The 25,066-nt window shown below is 49.9% G+C and overlaps 3 protein-coding genes across 3 annotated transcripts; 1 reads left to right on the top strand and 2 right to left on the bottom strand.

Moving 5' to 3' along the window:
* Positions 1-8,059: 8,059 nt before the first annotated feature.
* LOC125552527 (protein MOS2-like) lies at positions 8,060-11,835 on the bottom strand. Its single transcript, XM_048716126.1, has one exon. The coding sequence runs from the start codon at positions 8,837-8,839 to the stop codon at positions 8,192-8,194; it is 648 nt and encodes a 215-aa protein (XP_048572083.1). The 5' UTR covers positions 8,840-11,835; the 3' UTR covers positions 8,060-8,191.
* A 192-nt stretch (positions 11,836-12,027) lies between these two features.
* Positions 12,028-12,872, bottom strand: LOC125552528. Its single transcript, XM_048716127.1, has 2 exons — positions 12,521-12,872; positions 12,028-12,448 (listed from the first exon to the last, which is right to left on the bottom strand). The coding sequence occupies exons 1-2, from the start codon at positions 12,760-12,762 to the stop codon at positions 12,310-12,312; spliced, it is 381 nt and encodes a 126-aa protein (XP_048572084.1). The 5' UTR covers positions 12,763-12,872; the 3' UTR covers positions 12,028-12,309.
* Positions 12,873-15,684: 2,812 nt separating this feature from the next.
* On the top strand, positions 15,685-17,492 carry LOC125554078 (B3 domain-containing protein Os03g0212300-like). Its single transcript, XM_048717690.1, has 5 exons — positions 15,685-16,017; positions 16,158-16,222; positions 16,305-16,587; positions 16,679-16,848; positions 16,961-17,492. The coding sequence occupies exons 2-5, from the start codon at positions 16,169-16,171 to the stop codon at positions 17,249-17,251; spliced, it is 798 nt and encodes a 265-aa protein (XP_048573647.1). The 5' UTR covers positions 15,685-16,017; positions 16,158-16,168; the 3' UTR covers positions 17,252-17,492.
* The last annotated feature ends 7,574 nt before the right edge of the window (positions 17,493-25,066 follow it).

Genomic DNA, 25,066 nt, shown 5'->3' with positions numbered 1-25,066 from the left:
GAGAGGAGCTCAATAAGGCACAGAGGGAAGGGCTTATAAACCGGTGTGAGCCCCCTTCGGCTGGCGAGGTGGGACTAAACTCTGCCCGCAACGAGGACCAACCCTTTAGTCCCGGTTTGTGGCACAAACCGGGACTAATGGTCATGGGCCAGGGGCGAGGAGCAAAATTATAAACTTTCTGTTAGTGCCATTAGTTTTAGAAAGTTGAAAGTTGAAAGTTGGCATGGGCCAGGGACTAATGGTCATGGTATTACGAGGGCCGAACCATAAGACATGAAAGCATTTCAAATGAACTCTGAAAAAGTTGAAAGTTGGCATGGTATCATAATTTCACCCACATAGCATGTGCATGTACAAAACGGACAATGGTAGCATGTTCGTGTGTTACAAAGTTGGCATGGTATCATCATAATAGTTGCGGGAGAAAGTCTTCACTTTTTCTTCGCTTGTGTCATTTGCTTATTGCGCCCTAACCATGGATAATCTTCATTGTTTATCAGGATGCTTGGGTCAGCCTTGACATTGAAGGGAGGAATTTCATGAAACTTTTCATAATCTTCAGACATGTCTGTCTTGCCGTCCACTCTCAGGATGTCCCTTTTTCCTGAAAGAACTATGTGGCGCTTTGGCTTATCGTACGATGTATTCGCTTCCTTATCTTTTCTTTTTCTCGGTTTGGTAGACATGTTCTTCACATAGATAACCTGTGCCACATCATTGGGTAGGACGAACGGTTCGTCAGTGTACCCAAGATTTTTCAGATCCACTGTTGTCATTCTGTACTGTGGGTCTACCTGTACCCCGCCGCCTGACAGATTGACCCATTTGCAATTAAATAAAGGGACCTTAAAATCAGGTCCGTAGTCAAGTTCCCATATGTCCACTATGTAACCATAATATGTGTCCTTTCTTCTCTCAGTTGCTGCATCAAAGAGGACATCGCTGTTTTGGTTGGTGCTCTTTTGATCTTGGGCGATCGTGTAAAATGTATTCCCATTTATCCCGTATCCTTTGTAAGTCAATACAGTCAAAGATGGTCCCCTGGACAACAAGTACAACTCATCACAAACAGTGTTGTTACCTCTGAGACGTGTTTCCAACCAACTGCTGAAAGTCCTGATGTGTTCACATGTAATCCAGTCGTCGCACTGCTTCGGGTGTTTGGAGCGCAGACTGTTCTTGTGTTCATCGACATACGGGGTCAGCAAGGTAGAGTTCTATAGAACTATGTAGTGTGCTTGAGACCAAGAATATCCGTCCCTGCATATTATTGAGTCTCTTCCAAGAGTGCCTTTTCCAGTCAGTCTCCCCTCATACCGCGATTTAGGGAGACCTATCTTCTTAAGGCCAGGAATAAAGTCAACACAAAACCCGATAACATCCTCTGTTTGATGGCCCATGGAGATGCTTCCTTCTGGCCTAGCGCGGTTACGGACATATTTCTTTAGGACTCCCATGAACCTCTCAAAGGGGAACATATTGTGTAGAAATACGGGCCCCAGGATGACAATCTCGTCGACTATATGAACTAGGACGTGCGCCATGATATTGAAGAAGGATGGTGGGAACACCAGCTCGAAACTGATAAGACATTGCGCCACATCACTCCTTAGCCTTGGTACGATTTCTGGATCGATCACCTTCTGAGAGATTGCATTGAGGAATGCACATAGCTTCACAATGGCTAATCAGACGTTTTCCGGTAGAAGCCCCCTCAATGCAACCGGAAGCAGTTGCGTCATAATCACGTGGCAGTCATGAGACTTTAGGTTCTGAAACTTTTTCTCTGGCATATTTATTATTCCCTTTATATTCGACGAGAAGCCAGTCGTGACCTTCATACTGAGCAGGCATTCAAAGAAGATTTCTTTCTCTTCTTTCGTAAGAGCGTAGCTGGCAGGACCTTTATACTGCTTCGGAGGCATGCCGTCTTTTTCGTGCAAACGTTGCAGGTCCTCCCGTGCCTCAGGTGTATCTTTTGTCTTCCCATACACACCCAAGAAGCCTAGCAGGTTCACGCAAAGGTTCTTCGTCACGTGCATCACGTCGATTGAAGAGCGGACCTCTAGGTCTTTCCAGTAGGGTAGGTCCCAAAATATAGATTTCTTCTTCCACATGGGTGCGTGTCCCTCAGCGTCATTCGGAACAGCTAGTCCACCGAGACCCTTTCCAAAGATTACGTAGTGTAAATCATTGACCATAGCAAGTACGTGATCACCGGTACGCATGGCGGGCTTCTTCCAGTGATCTGCCTCGCCTTTGAAATGCTTGCCTTTCTTTCGACATTGATGGTTGGTCAGAAGAAATCGACGATGGCCCAGGTACACATTCTTCCTGCATTTGTCCAGGTATATACTTTCAGTGTCATCTAAACAGTGCGTGCATGCGTGGTATCCTTTGTTTGTCTGTCCTGAAAGGTTACTGAGAGCGGGCCAATCGTTGATGGTCACGAACAGCAACGCCTTAAGGTTAAATTCCTCCTGTCTGTGCTCATCCCACGTAAGTACACCGTTTCCATTCCACAACTGTAAAAGTTCTTCAACTAATGGCCTTAGGTACACATCAATTTCGTTGCCGGGTTGCTTAGGGCCTTGGATGAGAACTGGCATCATAATGAACTTCCGCTTCATGCACATCCAAGGAGGAAGGTTATACATACATAGAGTCACGGGCCAGGTGCTGTGATTGCTGATATGCTCCCCGAAAGGATTAATGCCATGCGCTTAAAGCAAACCATACATTCCTTGGGTCCTTTGCAAACTCATCCCAGTACTTTCTCTCGATTTTTCTCCACTGCGACCCGTCAGCGGGTGCTCTCAACTTCCCATCTTTCTTTCGGTTCTCACTGTGCCATCGCATCAACTTGGCATGCTCTTCGTTTCTGAACAGACGTTTCAACCGTGGTATTATAGGAGCATACCACATCACCTTCGCAGGAACCCTCTTCCTGGGGGGCTCGCCGTCAACATCACCAAGGTCATCTCGTCTGATCTTATACCACACTGCACCGCATACCGGGCATGTGTTCAGATCCTTGTATGCACCGCGGTAGAGGATGCAGTCATTAGGGCATGCATGTATCTTCTCCACCTCCAATCCTAGAGGGCATACGACCTTCTTTGCTGCGTATGTACTGTCGGGCAATTCGTTATCCTTTGGAAGCTTCTTCTTCAATATTTTCAGTAGCTTCTCAAATCCTTTGTCAGCCACAGCATTCTCTGCCTTCCACTGCAGCAATTCCAGTACCGTACCGAGCTTTGTGTTGCCATCTTCGCAATTGGGGTATAACCCTTTTTTGTGATCCTCTAACATGCGATCGAACTTCAGCTTCTCCTTTTGACTTTCGCATTGCATCCTTGCATCGACAATGACCCGGCGGAGATCATCATCATCGGGCACATCGTCTGGTTCCTCTTGATCTTCAGCAGCTTCACCCGTTGCAGCATCATTGGGCACATCGTCTGGTTCCTCTTGATCTTCACCAGCTCCCCCCGTTGCAGCATCACCGTATTCAGAGGGCACATAGTTGTCATCGTACTCTTCTTCTTCGTCGTCTTCCATCATAACCCCTATTTCTCCATGCCTCGTCCAAACATTATAGTGTGGCATGAAACCCTTGTAAAGCAGGTGGGAGTGAAGGATTTTCCGATTAGAGTAAGACCTCGTATTCCCACATTCAGTGCATGGACAACACATAAAACCATTCTGCTTGTTTGCCTCAGCCGCATCGAGAAACTCATGCACACCCTTAATGTACTGGCAGGTGTGTCTGTCACCGTACATCCATTGCCGGTTCATCTGCGTGCATTATATATAATTAAGTGTCCAAATTAATAAAAGTTCATCATCACATTAAAACCAAAGTGCATACATAGTTCTCATCTAACAACATATAGCTCTCCAGAGCATCTAATTAATTAAACCATACATTGAAACTATGTAAAACATTTCAATGCGGAAACAAATGCGATCATAATCGCAACCAAGGTAACAATTGATCCAACAACATAATGATACCAAGCCTCGGTATGAATGGCATATTTTCTAATCTTTCTAATCTTCAAGCGCATTGCATCCATCTTGATCTTGTGATCATCGACGACATCCGCAACATGCAACTCCAATATCATCTTCTCCTCCTCAATTTTTTTTATTTTGTCCTTCAACAAATTGTTTTCTTCTTCAATTAAATTTAACCTCTCAACAATAGGGTCGGTTGGCATTTCCGATTCACATACATCCTACATAAATAAAATCTATGTCACGTTGGTCGGCATAATTTTTATAAACAATAAATGAACCAATAGTTATAAAGATAATATATATACCACATCCGAATCATAGACAGGACGAGGGCCGATGGGGGCGGATACCAAAACCATCGCACTATATAAGATGCAACAATAAAAGTAAGAAAATAATACAAGTATCTATGTAAACATACAAGTAAGAATATTTTTCCTTTCAGAAAGAAGATAAGAACAAGAGGCTCACCACGGTGGTGCCGGCGATGAGCTCGGCGCGGGTGATCGACGGCGGTGAAGACGGGGACGGGGCGTGACGGACCGCTAAACCTAGACAAATATTATGGAAAATGAAGTTTGGAGGTCGAGCTTGGAGAGGAGAAAGCTTAAGTAGTGTGGCTCGGGCATTCCATCGAACACCTTGTGTGCATAGGAGGTGAGCTAGAGCATCACCAAGCCCTCTCCCCCTCGGCCAGAGAAAAACAGAGCACTGGGGTGCTCTGCTCGCGAGCGAGGGATATATATAGGCACCTCATTGGTCCCGGTTGGTGACATGAGCCGGGACTAAAGGGGAGCCTTTGGTCCCGGTTCAAGCCACCAACCGGGACCAATGGTGGTGGGCCAGGAGCGAGGCCCATTAGTCCCGGTTTATCCCACCAACCGGGACTAAAAGGTCCAGATGAACCGGGACCAATGGCCCACGTGGCCCGGCCGGCCCCCTGGGCTCACAAACCGGGACCAATGCCCACATTGGTCCCGGTTCTGGACTGAACCGGGACTAATGGGCTGACCCGGCCTGGACCAAAGCCTTGTTTTCTACTAGTGCAATAAGCAATTATAAAAGAAGATTTTTTTGAAAAGTTGTTCATGCACTCACATTCACCTCTATAAATATATCACATGTACCTCTTTTTTGCAAAATCAATCACATTCTACCCTTATCAGCGCCACTTGAAGACTTGATTGGCAGATTTTTGAGATTAACAAAATCATCACAGACACCTCATAACAGACGGTCATGTCATAACAAAAGACTGAAATAAATACAAGAAATATGCGAACACTCGTGATAAGTCTAACACTTAACTCGGATGAGTTGGTTCTAGCATGAAGAACCGTAGCTAACCAACAAAGCTATGGTTAATTCGCTCGTGCCATGCCATTTGCTCATGACAAAAAAATTGTCCCGATCAAAATCATGCAAGGCCACCTCTTAATAATAAATTGGCAGTTGGTTACTTGGTGTATATATGAAGGCTCTAAGCCTGGTCGTAAAACAATGTAACGGACCAGAGGCAGAACCGGAACAAACATCAACATGGACCATTTGGATTACGTACTATTTGCGAGTGACGTTTTCAAATCATATAGTTTCGTTTATATAAGTCTTACTAGAAAACATGCCCGTGTGTTGCAACGGGGGAAAACAATCCATGAGCGATTACTCTCGGGTTTTCCGCTTTTGAGAATTCCATTACGGTATTAGGATTGAACGATCTGCTCGGCCCGTAATCATTCTAGAATTTCATCATGGTATCAGTAATGAACGATCCACTTGGCTGATCAAGGAATCAAAGCCAACCAGAGACTAGTAACACTCACAACATATATATGAGCAAAAAGCTTCAACTAGACACATAGAAAGATAGGGGTTTATAGTTTCGCCTCCCAACTTATTCATCTGAACAGTGATATCAACAATAATAACTCATGATCACTCACATCCAACTGGATATATGTGCTTAGATCTTTCCCCACCAGATAGTGTAGTACGTGTCTGCAGCTTGCTTGTGAGTGGTTAATCTTCTCAAGTCAACAGCACTAGATTGTCTCTTACCTTCCAGTCCCTCTACTGCTAATGAGCTAATCGCGTGGAGGAGACCAGCCGACGGTAGCAGAGGTAACTGGTGCACCGACGGGAGAGTGAAGCATTCATGGTAAGCGACGACTCGACAGCAACTCCGCAGCATCACCTTGTCACTTGTGTACTGAACACATTAATGAGAGCAAGGGCAAAACCTCTGCCTGTCCATGAATCAGTCAGAGATCGATGCACCAAGCTAGACGCGCTGCTACCGGCCGTGAACTCCTTGCAGAGCGCGCGGGACGATGGTGACTACGACTACGAGCTATTGTACGTACGTACGTGTGAGCATGAGAAGTAGAGAGGATTCCTAAACTCGGCAGCGGTTTACGCGGCGTCGCGGCTCAGCTGTTCGACAGCAAAAGAACTACCACTATTGGTTTTCATGGAATGCAGATTTTTTGAGCTTACGCACCCGGGTCCTCCTATCCTGACTCTTGGCTCATGACAGTGTACCTCGAGATGCACAGCAGTTAGAACTGCTGTTCTGAACCGATTACTGTGGCAGAATGTGTTGGTCTCGTAGGCTCGCGTGTGGGTTCTAATCGAGCAAAGGCTCTGTGTATATTTGTTCTTTTCTGCCACCAGAATATGGACGCACGCCCGTGACTCTGACGCGGCAGAAACACTTCCTCCCAAGCCACTATACCTCATCTCCTCCTTGACTCGTGCTATGGGAAACGACATAGCATCTCGCACGGCCGCGGCGTCGCAAGATCAGGTACTGGCCCGCTTTTGCAACATGTACACCGTACCCTTCCTGTTTCGAGCTTATCTAAAATTTTCGCCTGGCCTTCTCTTCCTCCTCGCAGCTTCACCGTGATGGCTGCCTGAGATGCCAGATTGGGGACAGCCTGCCGAGGTTCAAGCGCTACATGATGGTCAAAGGAGAGTGCGTGTACCTGTCATGAACGACTACGAGGATCCATGGGACAACGCCAACGATGTACCAGGACATGGCGTTACCGATCTGAACGGCAGCGGCGCACGCCGTGATTCCGTGGGAGCTGGAGGTGCCGATATTGGCGCTGCTTCCTCGTCAAGGCGAAAGAAGAAAGGGAGAAAGCCAGGTGTTGGCTTCTTCCGTGGCGAGCGCGTTCATGACGACTTCACTCAGTTCAGTGTCGTGCTTTGCGGCGACGGCCTTAGCAAGCCCGTCGTTCCTCCCAATCTGTCTCAGATCGTGCCTGGGAAAGCCCCCCCGAGTCGTCCGTATCGGCACTGGCGGTGATTACACATTTAAGGTTCACCTGAGGGAGAATGCCGGTCGAATGGTTCTGCAAAACGGTTGGTATATGTTCGTTTCTGTTCATTGTTTGCAGGCTCCTTCCTCTCGCAAAATAAAACATGGACCTAGTACATGACACGGCTTTGGTTCACACATGTGCCTGGCTCATCATCGATGGATCACACATCCATCCTCTCCCAAAACAAAACACGGACCTTGTACATGACGCATACAAATTACAAGTCAAAGACGATTTGTGCCATGGATATGTGTAGTTTGAAACAGTACATGTAGATCCCATGTGAGTACGCCGGGAAGAGGTGAAAACGTCCACATGCATTTGGTCTTATCTGGTGTGCGCAGCGGTCAGAGGAAACAGTGCCCTGAGTATGAACAATGCCCCTAGCGGCCTTGCGGCGGGCCACGAGTGCCTGACCCTGTAATCCCCTGAAAATGTAACGGGGCAGTGGCATTTTACGGACCAGGCTGACTCAGATCCCTAGCAGCATGGACGCTCAGGATAAGGGTACCGGGGTGCATAAGCTCTCTTGAATGATTTCGGGTTTTCATGTCAAGAAGAACTAGTGTTGTTCTTCAGTGCTTGAGCTAGCCCGCTCCGACACTCTCTTGTCCCAACTCCCAAGCTCACACTCAAGAATTGGATGCCCAAATCTGTGCCAATCAGAAATATCTCAGAATGAAAACACTAATTTTCTAGATAGGTAAATACAAAGTCTGATGTTACTATTAAGTTCAGAACAATGCTCCACCCTCGCTGGATAAAACCATACATACATACGATAACTAAAATCAAGAAAATAAACAAGAAACAGGAACTGTCACGACCTGGCAACCTTACGAGCCTAAACCCTGCGTGCCGCAGCGGCGGCGGCCGTGCTCACGAACCTTGACATCCCCCATCCCCTTGTACTTCTTGCCGATAGGATCCCCTTCCTTCCAGCCATAGCCAGCGAGGAGAGCAGCGCCGAAGCCCTCCACAGGCACCTCGTCATACTCGTCCGTGCCTTGGATCTCCGGGAGAACGGCCATGTCCTCCTTGAACCGCCGCAGCATAAGGTCCTCGCCGCTGGGGCCTGGAGGCGGCGGCTGCTGACTAGCGGCATCGTCCTGGGGCTCAAGCTTCCTCTTCGAATCCGTGTTGCGGACGGTGAGGCCGTAGGCTGCGCTGGAGGAGCGGCTGTCGGAGGCGCCGAGCACGAAGGCGGGGGCCTCGGCGAGCCTGCGCGTGTTGGGAAGGGGCGCGATGACGACGGGCGCGGCCGGCGCGGCAGCGGCTGGGGAGGGTTTGCGGGAGTCGGGAAGGGGCGCGATGACGGCGGGCGCTGGGGTCAGGGTTTCCGAGGGATCGAACACGGTGACGAACCGCGGGGCGGGGCCGGGGGCCACGGCGGCGACGGAGAAGGCGGCGGGGGGCGTGGCGGGCTTGACCTTGGGCTTCGAGGGGATGGAGAAGCAGAGCTTCATCTTCTTCTCCTCCTCCATGGCCGCGGCCGGGCGGGCGTCAGCGATCTCCGGTGCGATTGATATGGAGTTTGGGTTGGGGCATTGGGGGTCTGATTGGCATCAATTATAGTCCACGACCAAACCGTCTTCGACACCTGATCGGATGGGCTTTATTTGGTCTTAACAGTACAACCCGCTCATAGCGCCCAGACCAGCAAACTGAAATGGGTCGGCCCATTAGATGTACAAACATTTTGTTAGAACCATGATCATTTTGACCGGCTAACCGAGGGATCGAAGGGGGATGACTGAGCGAAAGCTCGCTTGTTGGGCCGGCCCACGCTTACAGGGCGCATGAGCCCTGCTTCCCTCACCCGACACAAAAAGCATCGAGGAGGAGGTCATGCCGGGCTTCTTCATTGGTGAGGCTGCTCAACCCGTTCAATCATTGGTGAATCAATGTTTTAGCTCCATGCAGTGGCGGAGCTACGGCTGGGCAAAACCATGCCATGGCCCGTCCAGTCAGATAAGATTACAATGTAGAGTGGTGCTGCATTGAGGCTCTCGGAGCAAAATTTCAGACATATTTCCTAAGCTAGCCGGTTATGGCCCGTCCAATGAAGCGTGTGTAGCTCCGTCACTGGCTCCATGGTAATTTTGCGAACCAAACCGTGGTTGGATGGTTAGGAAGATAGCGGTATCCGAGCCCACAAGAGTTCAAATCCTAGAGTTGACATTGATGCTCGTATTTTTCTAGATTTATTTTGGACCTTCTAATGATGTGCATCTAGTGACAGAAGATGTTCCCTTCGACTACGAGGACGTCTACTCCCTCCGTCCAGGTTTATTGGCCCCGAAGACCACTTCTATTGTACCAAGGCACATAATAATTTGTGAACAATAATTCGGAGATGAGGAGGTTTTGGGTTAGGGATAAATATATTTTTCGTCCTCGAACTCTTCCGAGAGTTTAGAAATCATCGGTCAACTCAAAATCGGATAGTTTTCGTCCCTCAACTATCAAAACCGGATAGTTTTTGTCCCTCACGCCGCTTCAGGCAGTTTTAGTCCGTCATGAACAGTAAACCGGCAAACAGTAAATTAAAAAAATTAGCAAAAAACCAAAAAAACTGAAAAATTGTGGGATCAAAGTTCCTCGGGTGCCCAAGGTGCGTACAAATTTTCATATTGTTTGGACATTCCAGGTGCTCATGACAAAAAAAAATTATAAATATGTACGTCAGTGAACAGTAAATTAAAAAATAGCAAAAAAATATGAATTTTTTTGGCATCAAAGATGCTTGAGTGTGCAAGGTGCTCGCATATTTTCGTGCTGAAATGACATAGAAGGAGCTCTAGCAAAAAATAGTGCACTTTTTCAAAGTTTCTTTCATAGTCAATGTTTTTTTTGCCACGAGCTCCCACAATGTCCAAACACCACGAAATTTTGCAGGCACATTGAGCACCCGAGCATCTTGTATGTCAACAATTTTCATATTTTTTGAATTTTTTTCTATTTTATAAATTTACTGTTCATTGACGTACATATTTATGGTTTTTCCTTTGTCACGAGCTCCTGGAATGTCTAAATAGCACAAAAAAAATTCACGCACCTTGCGCACCCGAGGAATTTTGATCCCACAAATTTTCAGATTTTTTTGACTTTTTTTGCTTTTTCTAAAAGATACTGTTCATCGGTTTACTGTTCACGCGGACGGGACCACCCGAAGCAGCGTGAGGGACGAAAACTATCCGGTTTTGATAGTTGAGGGACGAAAATTATCCGATTTTAAGTTGAGGGACGATTTCTAAACTTTCGAAAAAAATCCGAGGACGAAAAATATACTTATCCCTTTGGGTTAATATACCAAGCACTCCAAATGTGAATAGAGTGTAATCGGAAGCAGAAGCAGAGCCACAACCACCACCTAATGTTGCCGATTAATTTAATCCAGGTGAGATTGAGCATCTTCCAAGAAAGACGAAAAAATTGTGAGTATTCTCATGATATCCAACATATAATATATTGATAGAATTTATGGTTCTAAAATTTGGTATCATTTTATATGTTGTACTTCAAACACCGAATTTTCTTTCACCTAAGGCTCAAACTTGTCCAGGCCCCAGAAAAGTTCTGGCTCCGCCATTGTTGTCCTTATAAAAAAAATATTATACCAACATCTACTACACCAAATTAGCTTAATTAGATTCACCACGTGTGTTTGGCTTTTGCTTCGGCTGTGTGGTTGCCCCCTTGGAAATGTAATATTTTTTGGCTTGCTTTTCTCTAGGTTTGTAAATAACCATTGTACAGTTTTTCTCCTTTCCCTATTTATATGAAAGGTTTTCTATTAGTTGTGTCGCACTACTCAATTTTGGCACTAGAATTTTTAATTACTAAAAAAAATGGCATCCTTCCATTAAGCGTGTGCTAAAAAATGCCACTCGACATCGTTACCATCCCGTCAAAGGCCATTGACCGCGGTGAAGTTACCAAAATACCGCTGGACCCCACTTGTCGTTGTTTCCTCAACAACTCATTGTAACCTATGGGTCCTTGTTTTCAGCCCTCAAAGAATGAAATTAGAAGTAAAAATAGCTTCGGGTGCGGGTGATCGAATCCCCACGTGTCATTATTATTTTCTTCTAATTTAATTCTTGGTATGCTAATAACCAGGGGCCACAAGTTATAAGGGAGCACTGACAAGTGGGGCCCAGGGGCATTTTTGGTCACTTCACCCTAGTCAATGGCCTTTGACCGAATGGTAATGATGTCGAGTGGTGTTTTTGAGCACACGTTTGACGAAAGGTTGTATTTTTGAGCAGTTGAAATTTTTAATGACAAAATTAAATAGTGTGACACAATTAAATATGAAATGGGCAGAGCACTTGTCTTTTATATCAAAAAGAATTCATCATAACATATATTTTCATTCCATAAATTTTTAATACTGTAGATATTAGAAAAATAATATAGAGTAGGTCAAACTTAAAATAGTTTGATCTAGGACAAACATAAAACTTCATTATTTTAGAGCGGAGTGACTGAGTAGTTGATATGGCAAGCCACACATGAAGATTCCTGAGGCGGGCGCGTGTATGGATCCTTGCAGGTAAGGAAGGAACGTGGCAAGTCAGGCTTCAAGTAGAAACACTGCTGAAGTCCTAAACTTAGCCACATATGAAAATTCACGAGGCATGTGTATGGATCCGTGCAGCGGTGCAGGTAAGGAAGGAATATGCAGTTCAATTTGCCAAAATTAGACGCTAGGCAGGCAACAAGAAACACTGCTGAAGTTCCTAAACCTCCCCGCTCCTCTAAAACTCTGTCAGCACTCAGCAGTTTACAGCTGACTGCTCAACAGAATACAGAACCATGGTTGAACACGCTCTCGTACTTATCTCAAAAGCGTCGTCTACCGCTCACTCGGATGCAGTACAGGAAGGTACTGACGCGTACTACATGAATAAGCAAGTACTACATGGCATGCAGCTCTCTCTCGCGCTTCCTAAGATTCATCGCCGCCGTCTCCGGGCGCCCGGAGTGCGAGGGCCAGGCAGAGAGGCACGACGGCGTAGGCCCCGAGCTTGAGCAGCTCCTCGGCGTCCTTGGAGATGGCGCCGATGCGGGACCAGTCGCCGCTGTACCTGCAAGCCAACGAGGCTTCGCTTATTTACGATCGGTGCGCGCCGGCCGACGTGATGTGAGAGCTCACGTACCCGGCGTCGACGAAGCCGAGGGCGAAGAGAACCGCGCCGGCGCGCAGGAGCACGGTCTTGCTGGGGAGCGCGCCGGCGAGGCCGTTCTTGGCGTTGCCCCCGCCTCGCTCTGCTTCCTCGGGGGACTTCTTTGCGCTGCTGCGCGGGCCGAGGAGGTGCGGGCGCCTGCCGCGGTGCGGCGGAGTGGCCCTGAGCGGAGAGGCGACCGTCCTGGCGCCGTGGCCGGCGCAGGAGCGCAGCATTGCTCTCCTTGTTGTGCGCTCCCTTTGCTGAGGTTTCTTTCTCGTCCACACGTGTGTTAGCGGCGGGAGGTGGAGCTGATCTGACCGTGAACGCTTTGAGGAGGAACGCTTTGTATGACCTGCTGACTTGTTGCAGCAGCTGAAGTGAGATAATAGTGCTTTGGCAGGCTCGTATGGTCCACAGGTTATTATTTTACACAAAAGGAACAGCTAAAGCAACGACCATACGCCCCATAAGATACAACACGTTACCCATATCATACACGCCCAACGCACGATACAACGATGCTAAAGAACAGCTGCACCACCTCAAACCACTCCAAGCAATCAAAACATGGCAACAAGAGTACTCCTTGAAGTCGTCGAAGTCCATCGTGACCAAGTCCCCGCCAAACGAACCATGGACTTCATGGCAGTGTCTTCAGAAAGCATACGACACCGAAACGTCGCCATTGACTGATCCAAAGGATCATGATTTTCACACAGAGCAGTACGAAGACCAGAGAATAGCCGCAACAACGTCTTACGAAAGAGACGACGCCCACGGATACCGCCAACATCAGTTTGGCCAAAGCCAGACATAGTTTGTCCCCCGATGAGCACTCTCAGCCTCTCAACCAAGGTACGACTAGTCGAAAGAACACAGTCGCACCACCACCATCGAACGCATAACACCGGCCACCATATCGCTTGCATGGCCATGGTAACGCATGATCTCCGTCATAAGCATAGAATAAAACAAAGGAAAGAAACTGAACATAGCTCCGTCTTTAAATAAATATCCCACCACCAGGGTCGCCACCCCGGCCTCCGAGATCACCCCTGAACCGCCGCCACAGCACATGGAGGCCGCCGGACGGTGAAGGGCAGAAGGCCCCTCCTCCCACCCCAAAATGAGCCCCTTGGCAGGAAGAGGACCCGGTAAGCTAGATTCAGGAAGGGGGAGGTCGTCGGCCACACCACACTGTCCCACCAGGGATCAGGGTCATCGTCACAGCCAGTCTGGCCTCACATTATGTCGGCGACAACAAGACCGGGAGGCCTCCTGCCTCCCTCATTGGAACGCTCCTGCCATCACCGGCTGGCCACCGAAGCATCGCGCATTGAGCTGTCGTCACCACCCATGAGGGTCTGCCATCGGCTGTAGACCCAAGACCGCATGAGTAGAGGAAGGAGGGGCAAGACCACGAAAAGTGCCTGCAGCTACCGAGCTTCATTGCTCTTGATATTTGAATTTTTTGAAAAGCACACTTTCGATGCTCAAAAAAATCTTCAAACAAATATGTGAATACGTACACATATTCCTAAGGACCGGTAGAAATCTAGAGATGAAATACTTTGTATTTTGGGAAATACAAAAAAGAGAAATTTCTGACAGAAATGGCACCTTTTTTCTCCTATATACTGTCAGAAATTTGTTTTTTTTCTATAGTCCAAAACAAAACGAGATTTGTACCGAAACTTGCAATGGGTATTCGGAATGTGTATATGCATTCCGGGAAATAATTTCACATTTTTTTGAAATTTCAAAAATACGAATTTGAAAAAGTCAAATATAGAGAGCACTGGTGCTCAGGTGCTGCAACGCCGCTCTCGGCAAGACAAGCACTACCGCGCCACCATCTGTAACAGCCGACTGCTACGGCAGAGACGGTCGTCCGCGGCCTGCGTCGCCCTCGGCCCGCACCGCTTGAGGGGTCATATCGGGCTGAGCTGTTGCCGGATCCAGCCGAAGCCGGTGTCCCTGACTTCCAAGCATGCCCACCTCCACAACGCCCGTCACGCTGCTGCCATAATGTTGTCGCCGATGTCCTCTGGTGCGCCACTGCGAGCGTCGTATCCAGGCCCGACCGCCATGACCCGCGCCGACGCTTCCGCGCGAGGAGATGTGACAACTCTGCCGCTGACTGGCCGCGACGACGGCGAAGGATGAGAGAGGGGCTGAGTGTGGGACGTGGAGGGGGGGGGGGGGGGGGGGGGGGGGGGGGGGGGGGGGGGGGGGGGGGGGGGGGGGGGGGGGGGGCTGCTAGGGTTTGCACCTACAAGGGCAAGCGTCGGCTGAATTATTGGAGGGTCGCCGTGCAACTTATCAAGCTTTGGCCCGTGGCATGGAGCTGCTAATTTGCTGATTCCTCTGTTGTGCAATTATGATGCTTGCCATTTTGTTTGAAAAAGGAAAAATGATGCATGCCATTTTCTATCCCAAGCAGTGAAAATGAGCAGGGCTGGCTAGCACACCGCCAGTAGGACAGTAGCACTTGCAAGTGATAAGTCATCAATGCTCCTCTCGAAACATGAGCCATGGGGCTTTCCCAGCAATGCATGGGATGAATATACTACACCTTCCCCTAAAACAAAAATAATGCACTACACCGTCATTTGCTCGAAATTCAGGAGCAGAGAACAGATTCAAGTGCATGCTGCAGTGCTAAAAAAGACAGGACGCAGTATCCACCGATCGAGAGAAAAAACGGGACGGAGCAGATCATTTTTCTGTGCATAGGGAGAAGATCACGCACGCGCGCGCGCGCGCACACACACACAAATTATGGTATAAGCAGCTGTTGATCATCACCACAATGGCTTGACACTTTGACCATAAAGGGGGTTAAAATTCAATGTAAGATTTTACGAGCGTAGCATCAACTGAGACTTAAGATTTAGTTCCCTGTAAAAAAAAGAGACATAAGATTTAGCAAGATTGTAAAATAATATCCTATCACTATCAATATATGCACAGTAGGCACGCTGCCACTGCCATTACACTGGCATCCCCACCGCCATCGTTGAGCCAAGAATGGGAGAAAAATGGATGCTGCCCATTTACGTGAAAAGAGGCCAGATCGGTGCAATGATTTATTGCCGCCTGTCCCTTTCTCTGCCCGAGCCCATAGCAGTGCGGCATGTGCGAGCCCATTGCCGTCCGGCCCTTTCTCACATCTCCATTTCTCGGTGGAGGGGTCAAGAAGTCTATCCCGGAGGAGGAATCCAGAGAAGCGAGGCGTTGTATATATCACCGCTGCACATTCGAGAGGAGAGGCAGAGGAAGGAGGAGGAAGGAGGAAGAAGAGGGTTTTGCTACGTGGCATGGAATTCATGGCATAGTTGGTTCTTTCTTCTTCCTCTTCCTACCTCTGCCTCTTGCTCTTCCTTCTTCGCAAGCACCAGTCTCTCCGCCCTCGCAGCCAGCCGCTGCCGAGAGGGGGCCGGGAGGTCGCCACCGCCGGCTGCTCTCTGCCACCCCGCTTCGACCAGGCAAATCCTCTGTTTTTGTTCTTGGCTGCAATCCCTCTGTTCTTCCCCAATTCTCAGCCTGTTGTGTTGCTCGTGTCCTAGATATCTCTTGCGATTTCGATTCGAATCCTTGCATCTAAGCTATCTGTTCATGCGTGCAGAGACAGGTGAGATGGAAGGTTTCGAGTTCTTCCAGATCATACTTGACAACTCCTCGAGCAGGCTGGTATATACATGATCTCTCTTTATCGCTCTGCTGTGCTGCCTAGTGTTTTATCGGCTCAATCACTGCTTGACCCTCGCTGCAGAGGCTGCCTGACAAGTTTACCAGGGTGCTGCTAGACGGCGGCAAGCCCCAGGAAGTGAAGCTACGGGAGGCCGGCCATGGGCGTCGCTTCTGGGACGTGAAGGTGGTGCTGGACGCCGACGGCCACATGTACCTAGGGCGCGGCTGGGAGCAGTTCGCCCGTGCGCACGACCTGCGGCTCGGCTACTTCCTCGTCTTCAGCTTCGACGGCGACGCCGTGCTCACCGTGAAGGTGTTCGACGTGAGCATGTGCCGCAGGCACTACCAGCACGACGGTGACACCAGTACGCGCCTCTTCTTGCTCTCCGTTTCAGTTGGGTGGTTGTAAGTTGTAACTTGTAGGAATTAAAGAAGGTGGTTTTTGCATTTGGCCAGGCAGTGGGAGCAGCAGCGACGGTGACAGTGGGAGCAGCAACGCCAGCGACGGCGGCAGTGGTGGCAACAACTGGAGCCTGGCGGAGATGGACGTCGAGGACGGGCCGACGGGGCAGTTCAGCGCCATGCTGAGGAAATGCAACCTGGGCATGAAGCAGGAACAGTACCTGGTGAGTGCGTTCTTCATGCTCGAGCATGACTAGTCAAGCGTGTTCAGATGCATGTATCCATGAGGTGCTATCTGGTCACTGGTTCCATCCGCTGCTCGCCGGCCGTGTGCAGAACGTGCCGGTGGATTTCCAGCTCGCGCACGGGTACGCGGAGAGGAGCAAGGTGGAGCTGCGGATGCGCGGCAAGTCGTGGCTCGTGCACCTCAAGCACAACCCCAAGACGGGTGGCAGGCCGCGGGCGTCTTTCAGGTACGGATGGCACCAGTTCTGCGTCGACAACGCCCTCGGCGAGGGCGACACCTGCTTCTTCCGAGCGCTCCGCCAAGGCAGCGCCGGCGGCGGCGGCGAGGACCACCTACTCAAGGTGGAAGTGAGGAGGCGCGACGGCAGCTTCCTGGTCTGAGGCGAGGGCGGTGGCCGCCGGCCTCCGTTGCATGCATTGGCCTGGTTGGCCGGCGTGACCTCGTCCGTGGCCATCGGCCGGCACGACTCAGTGCGTTATTATGCTTGCTTAATAATGATTGTAAGACCTTAATTCTCGGTAGTCCACTGCCGATGCTACTAGCAGGAGCGTGAGTAACTAGAGAGTGGGGTCTAAACCTGGCTGTGTTTATCCGTGTGGAAATGATTATTGTTGAGCATTTTGTCAATCGCTCAGCACGACAGTGAGGCTGCTGGGTGGTGCTCTGCTGCATCGATTGTTTGCTGCATTGCCATTCCAAGCAAACGCGACGACGCCGACCCTGAGCTGAAGAACGTGGGGTGCTCAGGAGCCTTGCGAGCCTTGCATGGTTTTGCCATGGGCTTTCCAAGCAACTTTCTTCCCCTGTGATTTGAGTCCTGTACATGTACCATGCAGTGCAGTGGAGTGGTATCCATGTGCCAACCAGTTGCGCGGCTTGATGCTACTAGCAGCGTGAGTAACTCGGAGACTAAACCCATTTCCAATGAAGCCATGCACCATCACCTGATTTATTTAATTTTTTTAAAGCAACGACCGTACAACAAATGTTCTATGGTAATCTATCTATTAGGTACCATCAGAAACATGAGTGTATGCGCGTGTATATAAGCGCTCGTGTTTGTACTGATGTTAAAAAAAAGGCACAATCGGAAACCTAGGCGTGGATAGACGGGCTAGGAGGGGCTCCCGCGACCCGCGCTAGGGTTCCTCTCCGCCACCGCCGGCCGCCCTTGCCCCTCCTGCCGGAGCAGGCCGCCGTCGCACGCCCCCCCGGTCCACCTCCCTCTACCCCTCCTCCCCCCTCCCCCGGTGCTCCTGTCGCTCCCCGAGGCGGCGGAGTGCCCCCCGCCCTCCTCCCCCTTTCGCCCCTCCTCCATCTCCTCCCTTCGCCGCCGCCGGCAGTGGCCTCCGGCGTGCCCGGGTGGCGCCGGCGGCGGCGGACGTCCCTTCCCCGCGCGCCTGGAGGGGGAGTCGAGGCTCCCTCCTGCCCGACGGCGGTGCTGCTCGGCTGGCGGCGGCGAGGCCCGGCGGCGGCGTTCTGCAGGCCTCGGGTGCCCTTGATGTGGCGGCGTGGCCGTTGGCTGCGGGGCGGCGCGGTGGGCGGCTGGCTGGCAGCGCCCGCTCGGCCCAGATCTGGGCCCTCTCGGGCCCCATCTGGGCTGGGGCAGGCCTGTGGTCCGGTGCGCGATGGCGTGGCTCCCTGGTGGTGTGACGAGGGGGTCGTGGCTCCGGTGGTGGTGGCTCCGGCGGCCGGCGTGTTGCAGCGTGGCTGCAGAGACTGTCCGGACCCGTTGGGGTCCGGCCAGGCCGGTGGCCTGGCAAGTCCCTGTCGCCATGTCCGGTCGGCTCCGTGCGGCGGTGGAGGTTGTTTCCTTCTGCCGGCTGCGTTGCGGTTGCCTCCGAGCCCGGTGTCTTCTCGTCCTACCCCTGGGTCTCGTGTTGGTGACCTCAGTGAAACGGTGAAGATGGTGCGGTATCCATGGTGGCACAGGCGGGTGGGCGGCATGTTGGGCGGTGCGCTTTCGATTGTCTGAGGTGGCGGTGGTGGTTTCGGGGCGGGAGAAATCTCTGGCGGCTCGTTCGCCATCGGCGCGGCTGCGCCCGCGGGCGTTGTCGGACCTTCCTGAGGGGTGTCGGTGATACCCCCTTCCCCACTGTCATCTGCGTACCGGGGGAAACCCTAGGACTTGTCCGGGCAGCAGCGGCGTTGTCATCGCATTTCTTCCTGAAAATGTTGCTTCCTACGCGAGGCTTCAGAGTGCTTGGCAGGCGGTGGTTCTTCTCCGGTGGGTGCAGCGGGTATCGGTTATATTTGCTTAGTTGAGCTGCCGGCGTCGGCATTTTTTCTTTTTTCTTTCTCTTCTTTTTCTTTTGGGCTTGTTTGTGCTGCGGCCCCATGATGACCCACAAGTATAGGGGACCTATCATAGTCCTTTCGATAAGTAAGAGTGTCGAACCCAACGAGGAGAAGAAGGAAATGATAAGCAGTTTTCAGTAAGGTATTCTCTGCAAGCACTGAAATTATCGGTAACAGATAGTTTTGTGATAAGGTAATTTGAAACGGGTAACGAGTAACAAAAGTAAACAAGGTGCAGCAAGGTGGCCCAATCCTTTTTGTAGCAAAGGACAAGCCTCGACAAACTCTTATATAAAGGAAAGTGCTTTTGAGGACACATGAGAATTATCGTCAAGCTAGTTTTCATCACGCTCATATGATTCACGTTCGGTACTTTGATAATTTGATATGTGGGTGGACCGGTGTTTGGGTACTGCCCTTACTTGAACAAGCATCCCACTTATGATTAACCCATCTTGCAAGCATCCGCAACTATAAAAGAAATATTAAGGTAAACCTAACCATAGCATGAAACATATGGATCCAAATCCACCCCTTACGAAGCAATACATAAACTAGGGTTTAAGCTTCTGTCACTCTAGCAACCCATCATCTACTTATTACTTCCCAATGCCTTCCCCTAGGCCCAAACAATGGTGAAGTGTCATGTAGTCGACGTTCACATGACACCACTAGAGGAAAGACAACAAACATGTGACGCCCCCGATTTAATCGTACACTAATCATACACGCAAACATGTACGATCAAGATCAGGGACTCACGGGAAGATATCACAACACAACTCTACAAATAAAATAAGTCATACAAGCATCATATTACAAGCCAGGGGCCTCGAGGGCTCGAATACAAGAGCTCGATCATAGACGAGTCAGCGGAAGCAACAATATCTGAGTACAGACATAAGTTAAACAAGTTTGCCTTAAGAAGGCTAGCACAAACTGGGATACAGATCGAAAGAGGCGCAGGCCTCCTGCCTGGGATCCTCCTAACTACTCCTGGTCGTCGTCAGCGGGCACCACGTAGTAGTAGGCACCTCCGGTGTAGTAGGAGTCGTCGTCGACGGTGGCGTCTGGCTCCTGGGCTCCAACATCTGGTTGCGACAACCAGGTAGAAGGGATAGAGGGAAAAGAAGAAGAAAGCAACCGTGAGTACTCATCCAAAGTACTCGCAAGCAAGGAGCTACACTACATGCGTATGCATTGGTATCAACTGGAATAAGGCTATTATATGTGGACTAGACTGCAGAAAGCCGGAATAAGAGGGGGATAACTAGTCCTTTCGAAGACTACGCTTCTGGCAGCCTCCGTCTTGCAGCATGTAGAAGAGAGTAGACTGAAGTCCTCCAAGTAGCATCGCATAGCATAATCCTACCCGATGATCCTCCCCTCGTCGCCCTGTGAGAGAGCGATCACCGGTTGTATCTGGCACTTGGAAGGGTGTGTTTTATTAAGTATCTGGTTCTAGTTGTCATAAGGTCAAGGTACAACTCCAAGTCGTCCTGTTACCGAAGATCACGGCTATTCGAATAGATTAACTTCCCTGCAGGGGTGCACCACATACCCCAACACGCTTGATCCCATTTGGCCGGACACACTTTCCTGGGTCATGCCCGGCCTCGGAAGATCAACACGTCGCAGCCCCACCTAGACCAACAGAGAGGTCAGCACGCCGGTCTAAACCTAAGCGCACAGGGGTCTGGGCCCATCGCCCTTAGCACACCTGCACGTTGCGTACGCGGCCGGAAGCAGAACTAGCCCCCTTAATACAAGAGCAGGCTTACGTTCCAATCCGGCGCGCGCCACTCAGTCGCTGACGTCACGAAGGCTTCGGCTGATACCACGACGCCGGGATACCCATAACTACTCCCGCGTAGATGGTTAGTGCGTATAGACCAAATGGCCAAACTCAGATCAAATACCCAGATCTCGTTAAGCGTGTTAAGTATCCGCGAACATCGACCAGGGCCAGGCCCACCTCTCTCCTAGGTGGTCGGAACCTGCCCTGTCGCTCCGCCTCAAAGATCCACTCGCGGGTGCTCCTCAAGCCGACCCGTCTTTAGTCACCACATGTATCATGTATAAAGTATATAGTATATACCCGTGATCAACTCCCGAGTGATCACGGCCCGATAGTATAGCATGGCAGACGGACAAGGATGTAGGGCCACTGATGATAATCTAGCATCCTATACTAAGCATTAGGATTGCAGGTAAAGGTAACAACAGTAGTAGCAAGGACAGGCTATGCGTCAGTATAGGATTAACGGGAAGCAGTAACATGCTACCCTACTCTAATGCAAGCAGTATAGAGAAGAGTAGGCGATATCTGGTGATCAAAGGGGGGGGCTTGCCTGGTTGCTCAGACAAGGAGGGGTCGTCAACACCGTAGTCGATCGGGGTACCAGCAGCGTCGGTCTCGGTGTCTATCGAGAGAAGAGGGGGGAGAAACAATAAATATTTAAGCAAGCATATGCATAGTGATGCATGACATGACAAGTAACGGTGCTAGGGGTGCCCTAATGTGGTATGAGGTGATACCGGTGAAGGGGGAAAACATCCGGGAAAGAATCCCCGGTGTTTCGCGTTTTTGGGCAGAGGAGGCGGAGGGGGAAAGTTGCAAGTTCGATAGGTTAGGGATGTGTGGCGGACGAACGGGCTGTGTATCCGGGTTCGTCTCGTCGTTCTGAGCAACTTTCATGTACAAAGTTTTTTAATCCGAGCTACGGTTTATTTTATATTAGTTTTAAAAGATTTAAATCATTTTTAGGATTAACAGAATTAATTAAATCAAAAGGCATTTATGACGTCATCATGACATCAGCGTGATGCAAGTGGTCAAAGTTGACCGTTGACCAGTCAACTAATGGGTGGGTCCCGCATGTCATAGGCTGTTATCTAATTGACAGTAGTTAGTTTTATCAGCAAGTTAATTAGGTTTAATTAACTAGATTAATTAAGTTAATTAATTACTTAATTGTTATTATTATTATTATTATTTTTATTTATATTATTTTTTTTTGAAAATGTTCTGGGTGTGGGGCCCATCTGTCATAGGCCCCAGGGGCCTTAACGGGCGCTGGGCACGCGGGTTCGGGCGCTACGGGCATGGGGCATCGCCCGAACAGTGAGCCGAGCAGGGCTAGCCCCGGGCGCGGGTGCGCGGCCAAGCGACCGAGCGAGGCCAGTCGGGCGGGGCTAGCGGCAGGGAGGCGACGGCGAGCAGCGGTGGAGGCAGGGCGGCGCGGCGGTAGCAGGAGATGGGCGCAGCCCGGCGTGTGTTGGCGGCTGCAGAGAAGTGCGAGGGAACGGCGGGCGCGGGTGGGCGTGATGGCTGCGGGAGGAGGCGGCCGAAGCGGGCGAGGGAAGCACAGCGCGGGCGCGAGCTGGGCGGTGTTGGGCGCGAGCGGGGCCGCGCGCGAGCACCGCGAGGAGGCCGGGGCGCGGTCGGCGCGCGATGGACGGCGCCGGCGACAGAGAACGAGGGGAGAGAGGGAGGACGGGGCTCACCGAGCCCTGTAGTTGAGCAAAGCCGGCTCGAGGAGGAGTCGGGGCTGGCGCGACGGGGCGGAGGAGTTCCTGGCGACGAGCAGCGACGGCAGGGTGGTCCTGCGACGGTGAGGCCTTCGGGCGGCAGCACGGCATCGACGGGGTTCGGGGCGAGCGACGGGGTGACGACGAGGTGGCCGTGGCGGAGGCGTTCCGCGCGGCGTCGAGGCGGCGGGGAAGGTCGACGGGGTCGCGATGGGCGTGTGGGGCGACGGGGTCACCGGGATCAGGGGGCGAGCGCCCCGATCCAGATCGGGTCCTCGGGTGGGGGGGGGGAGTGCGAGGGGATCGTGCGGGTGGGGGGAGGAGTGGACCGAGAGGGGTGGAGTGGGGGTGTCGGTGGGTTAGGGTTTCGGGGACCGGGGGTTATGGGTGCGGTTGGGCCGGCCCGTTCGGGCGGCGGAGGCCAGCTGGGCCACTTGGCCCAGCGGGGGGGGGGGCTTGCTCTTTGTTTTTTTTGTTAGTTTAGTTTTTCTATTTTGTATTTTCTTTTCTTTTATTTATTTACTTTTCTGTTTTAAATCATTTTAAATTATTTAGGCCTTTTATAAAAATGTGTTTACTACACCATATTTATCTATGTAATATTTAGTACAAACCGAACATTTTTATTTTAATGTTTGAAAACTTTTATTATTTATCAAACTTTGAATTTGAATTTTGGACTGGTTTTGATCTAACGATAGATTAGCAGCAGTAACCGTGGTGACGTGGCATCATTAGTAGAGGTTCACTGTAGCTTAATTATCCGGGCGTCACAATACATCTCATCAAAATATCGAATGAATACCAAATTCACACGACTACTTATAGCAAGACTTCTCCCATGTCCTCAGGAACAAACGTAATTACTCACAAATCATATTCATGTTCATAATCAGAGGGGTATTAATATGCATAAAGGATATGAACATATGATCTTCCATCAAATAAACCAACTAGCATCAACTACAAGGAGTAATCAACGCTACTAGCAACCCACAGGTACCGATCTGAGGTTTGGGGACAAAAATTGGATACAAGAGATGAACTAGGGTTTGAGATGAGATGGTGCTGGTGAAGATGTTGATGGAGATTGAACCCCTCCCGATGAGAGGATCGATGGTGATGACGATGGTGATGATTTCCCCCTCCCAGCGGGATGCTTCCCCGGCAGAACAGCTCCGCCGGAGTCCTAGATTGGTACCACCAAGGTTCCGCCTCGTGTCGGCGGTGCTTCATCCCGAAAGCTTGCTTATGATTTTTTCCAGCGCAAAAGACTTCATATAGCCAAAGATGGGCAGCGGAGGCCTGCCAGGGGGCCCACGAGACAGGGGGCGTGCCCAGGGGGTAGGACGCGCCCCCACCCTCATGGATGGTGGGTGCCCCCCTCTGGTGCTTTCTTCTCCCAATATTTTTTATATATTCCAAAACTGACTTCCGTGGAGTTTCAGGACTTTTGGAGTTGTGCAGAATAGGTCTCTAATATTTGCTCCTTTTTCAACCCAGAATTCCAGCTGTCGGCATTCTCCCTCTTTATGTAAACCTTGTAAAATAAGAGATAATAGGCATAAGTATTGTGACATAATGTGTAATAACAGCCCATAATGCAATAAATATCGATATAAAAGCATGATGCAAAATGGACGTATCAACTCCCCAAGCTTAGACCTCGCTTGTTCTCAAGCGGAAGCCGATAACGAAAAATATGTCCACATGTTTAGAGATAAAGGTGTTGATAAAATAAAATATAGACATGTGGGCATCATGGTCATTCTTATAACAACAACATATATATTGTCATATGATTTCTTATGCTAAAGTAACAATCTTATTCACAATGTAAAGTATGAATCAGAAACTTCATTGAAAACTAACAAACTATAATCTTAGTCATTGAAGCAATTGAAATTTATCATAACATCGGAAAGAGTCAATATAAGAGCTTTTCAGCAAGTCCACATACTCAACTATAATTTAGTCTTTCACAATTGCTAACACTCACACAATACTTATGAGTATGAAGCTTTAATCGGACACAGAGAAAGCTAGGGGCTTATAGTTTTGCCTCCCAACCTTTTACCTCGAGGCTAATGTCAACAATAATAGTTTATGAAAACCCACATCCAATTAGCTATATATATATCAGGATCTTTCCAACACACAGTGCTTGCCAAAGGATAAAATGCAAAAAGTAAAGGTGAAGATCACCATCACTCTTGTATGAAGTATAGGACAAAAATAAAAGATAGGCCCTTCGCAGAGGGAATCCGAGATTGTCATGTGTTTTTATGGTTGGATGCATGAAATCTTAATGCAAAATAACATCACTTTATATTGTCACTTGTGATATGGACCTTTATTATGCAGTC

This window comes from Triticum urartu, chromosome 4, assembly GCF_003073215.2.
Source record: "Triticum urartu cultivar G1812 chromosome 4, Tu2.1, whole genome shotgun sequence".
Lineage (NCBI taxonomy): Eukaryota > Viridiplantae > Streptophyta > Magnoliopsida > Poales > Poaceae > Triticum > Triticum urartu.
The sequence above is the reverse complement of the archived record's forward strand: the minus strand, read 5'-3'. Positions and strand labels throughout refer to the sequence as shown.

What these genes read in the sequence shown, in the direction of transcription:
- LOC125554078 (XM_048717690.1), top strand. Translation starts at nt 16,169, where the DNA reads ATGGAAGGTTTCGAGTTCTTCCAGATCATACTTGACAACTCCTCGAGC. An exon ending in ACAACTCCTCGAGCAGGCTG is followed by an intron (nt 16,223 to 16,304) that starts GTATATACATGA and finishes CCCTCGCTGCAG; the next exon opens with AGGCTGCCTGACAAGTTTAC. An exon ending in CCAGCACGACGGTGACACCA is followed by an intron (nt 16,588 to 16,678) that starts GTACGCGCCTCT and finishes GCATTTGGCCAG; the next exon opens with GCAGTGGGAGCAGCAGCGAC.
- LOC125552527 (XM_048716126.1), bottom strand. Translation starts at nt 8,839, where the DNA reads ATGGAGGAGGAGAAGAAGATGAAGCTCTGCTTCTCCATCCCCTCGAAG.
- LOC125552528 (XM_048716127.1), bottom strand. Translation starts at nt 12,762, where the DNA reads ATGCTGCGCTCCTGCGCCGGCCACGGCGCCAGGACGGTCGCCTCTCCG. An exon ending in CTCGGCTTCGTCGACGCCGG is followed by an intron (nt 12,449 to 12,520) that starts GTACGTGAGCTC and finishes GTTGGCTTGCAG; the next exon opens with GTACAGCGGCGACTGGTCCC.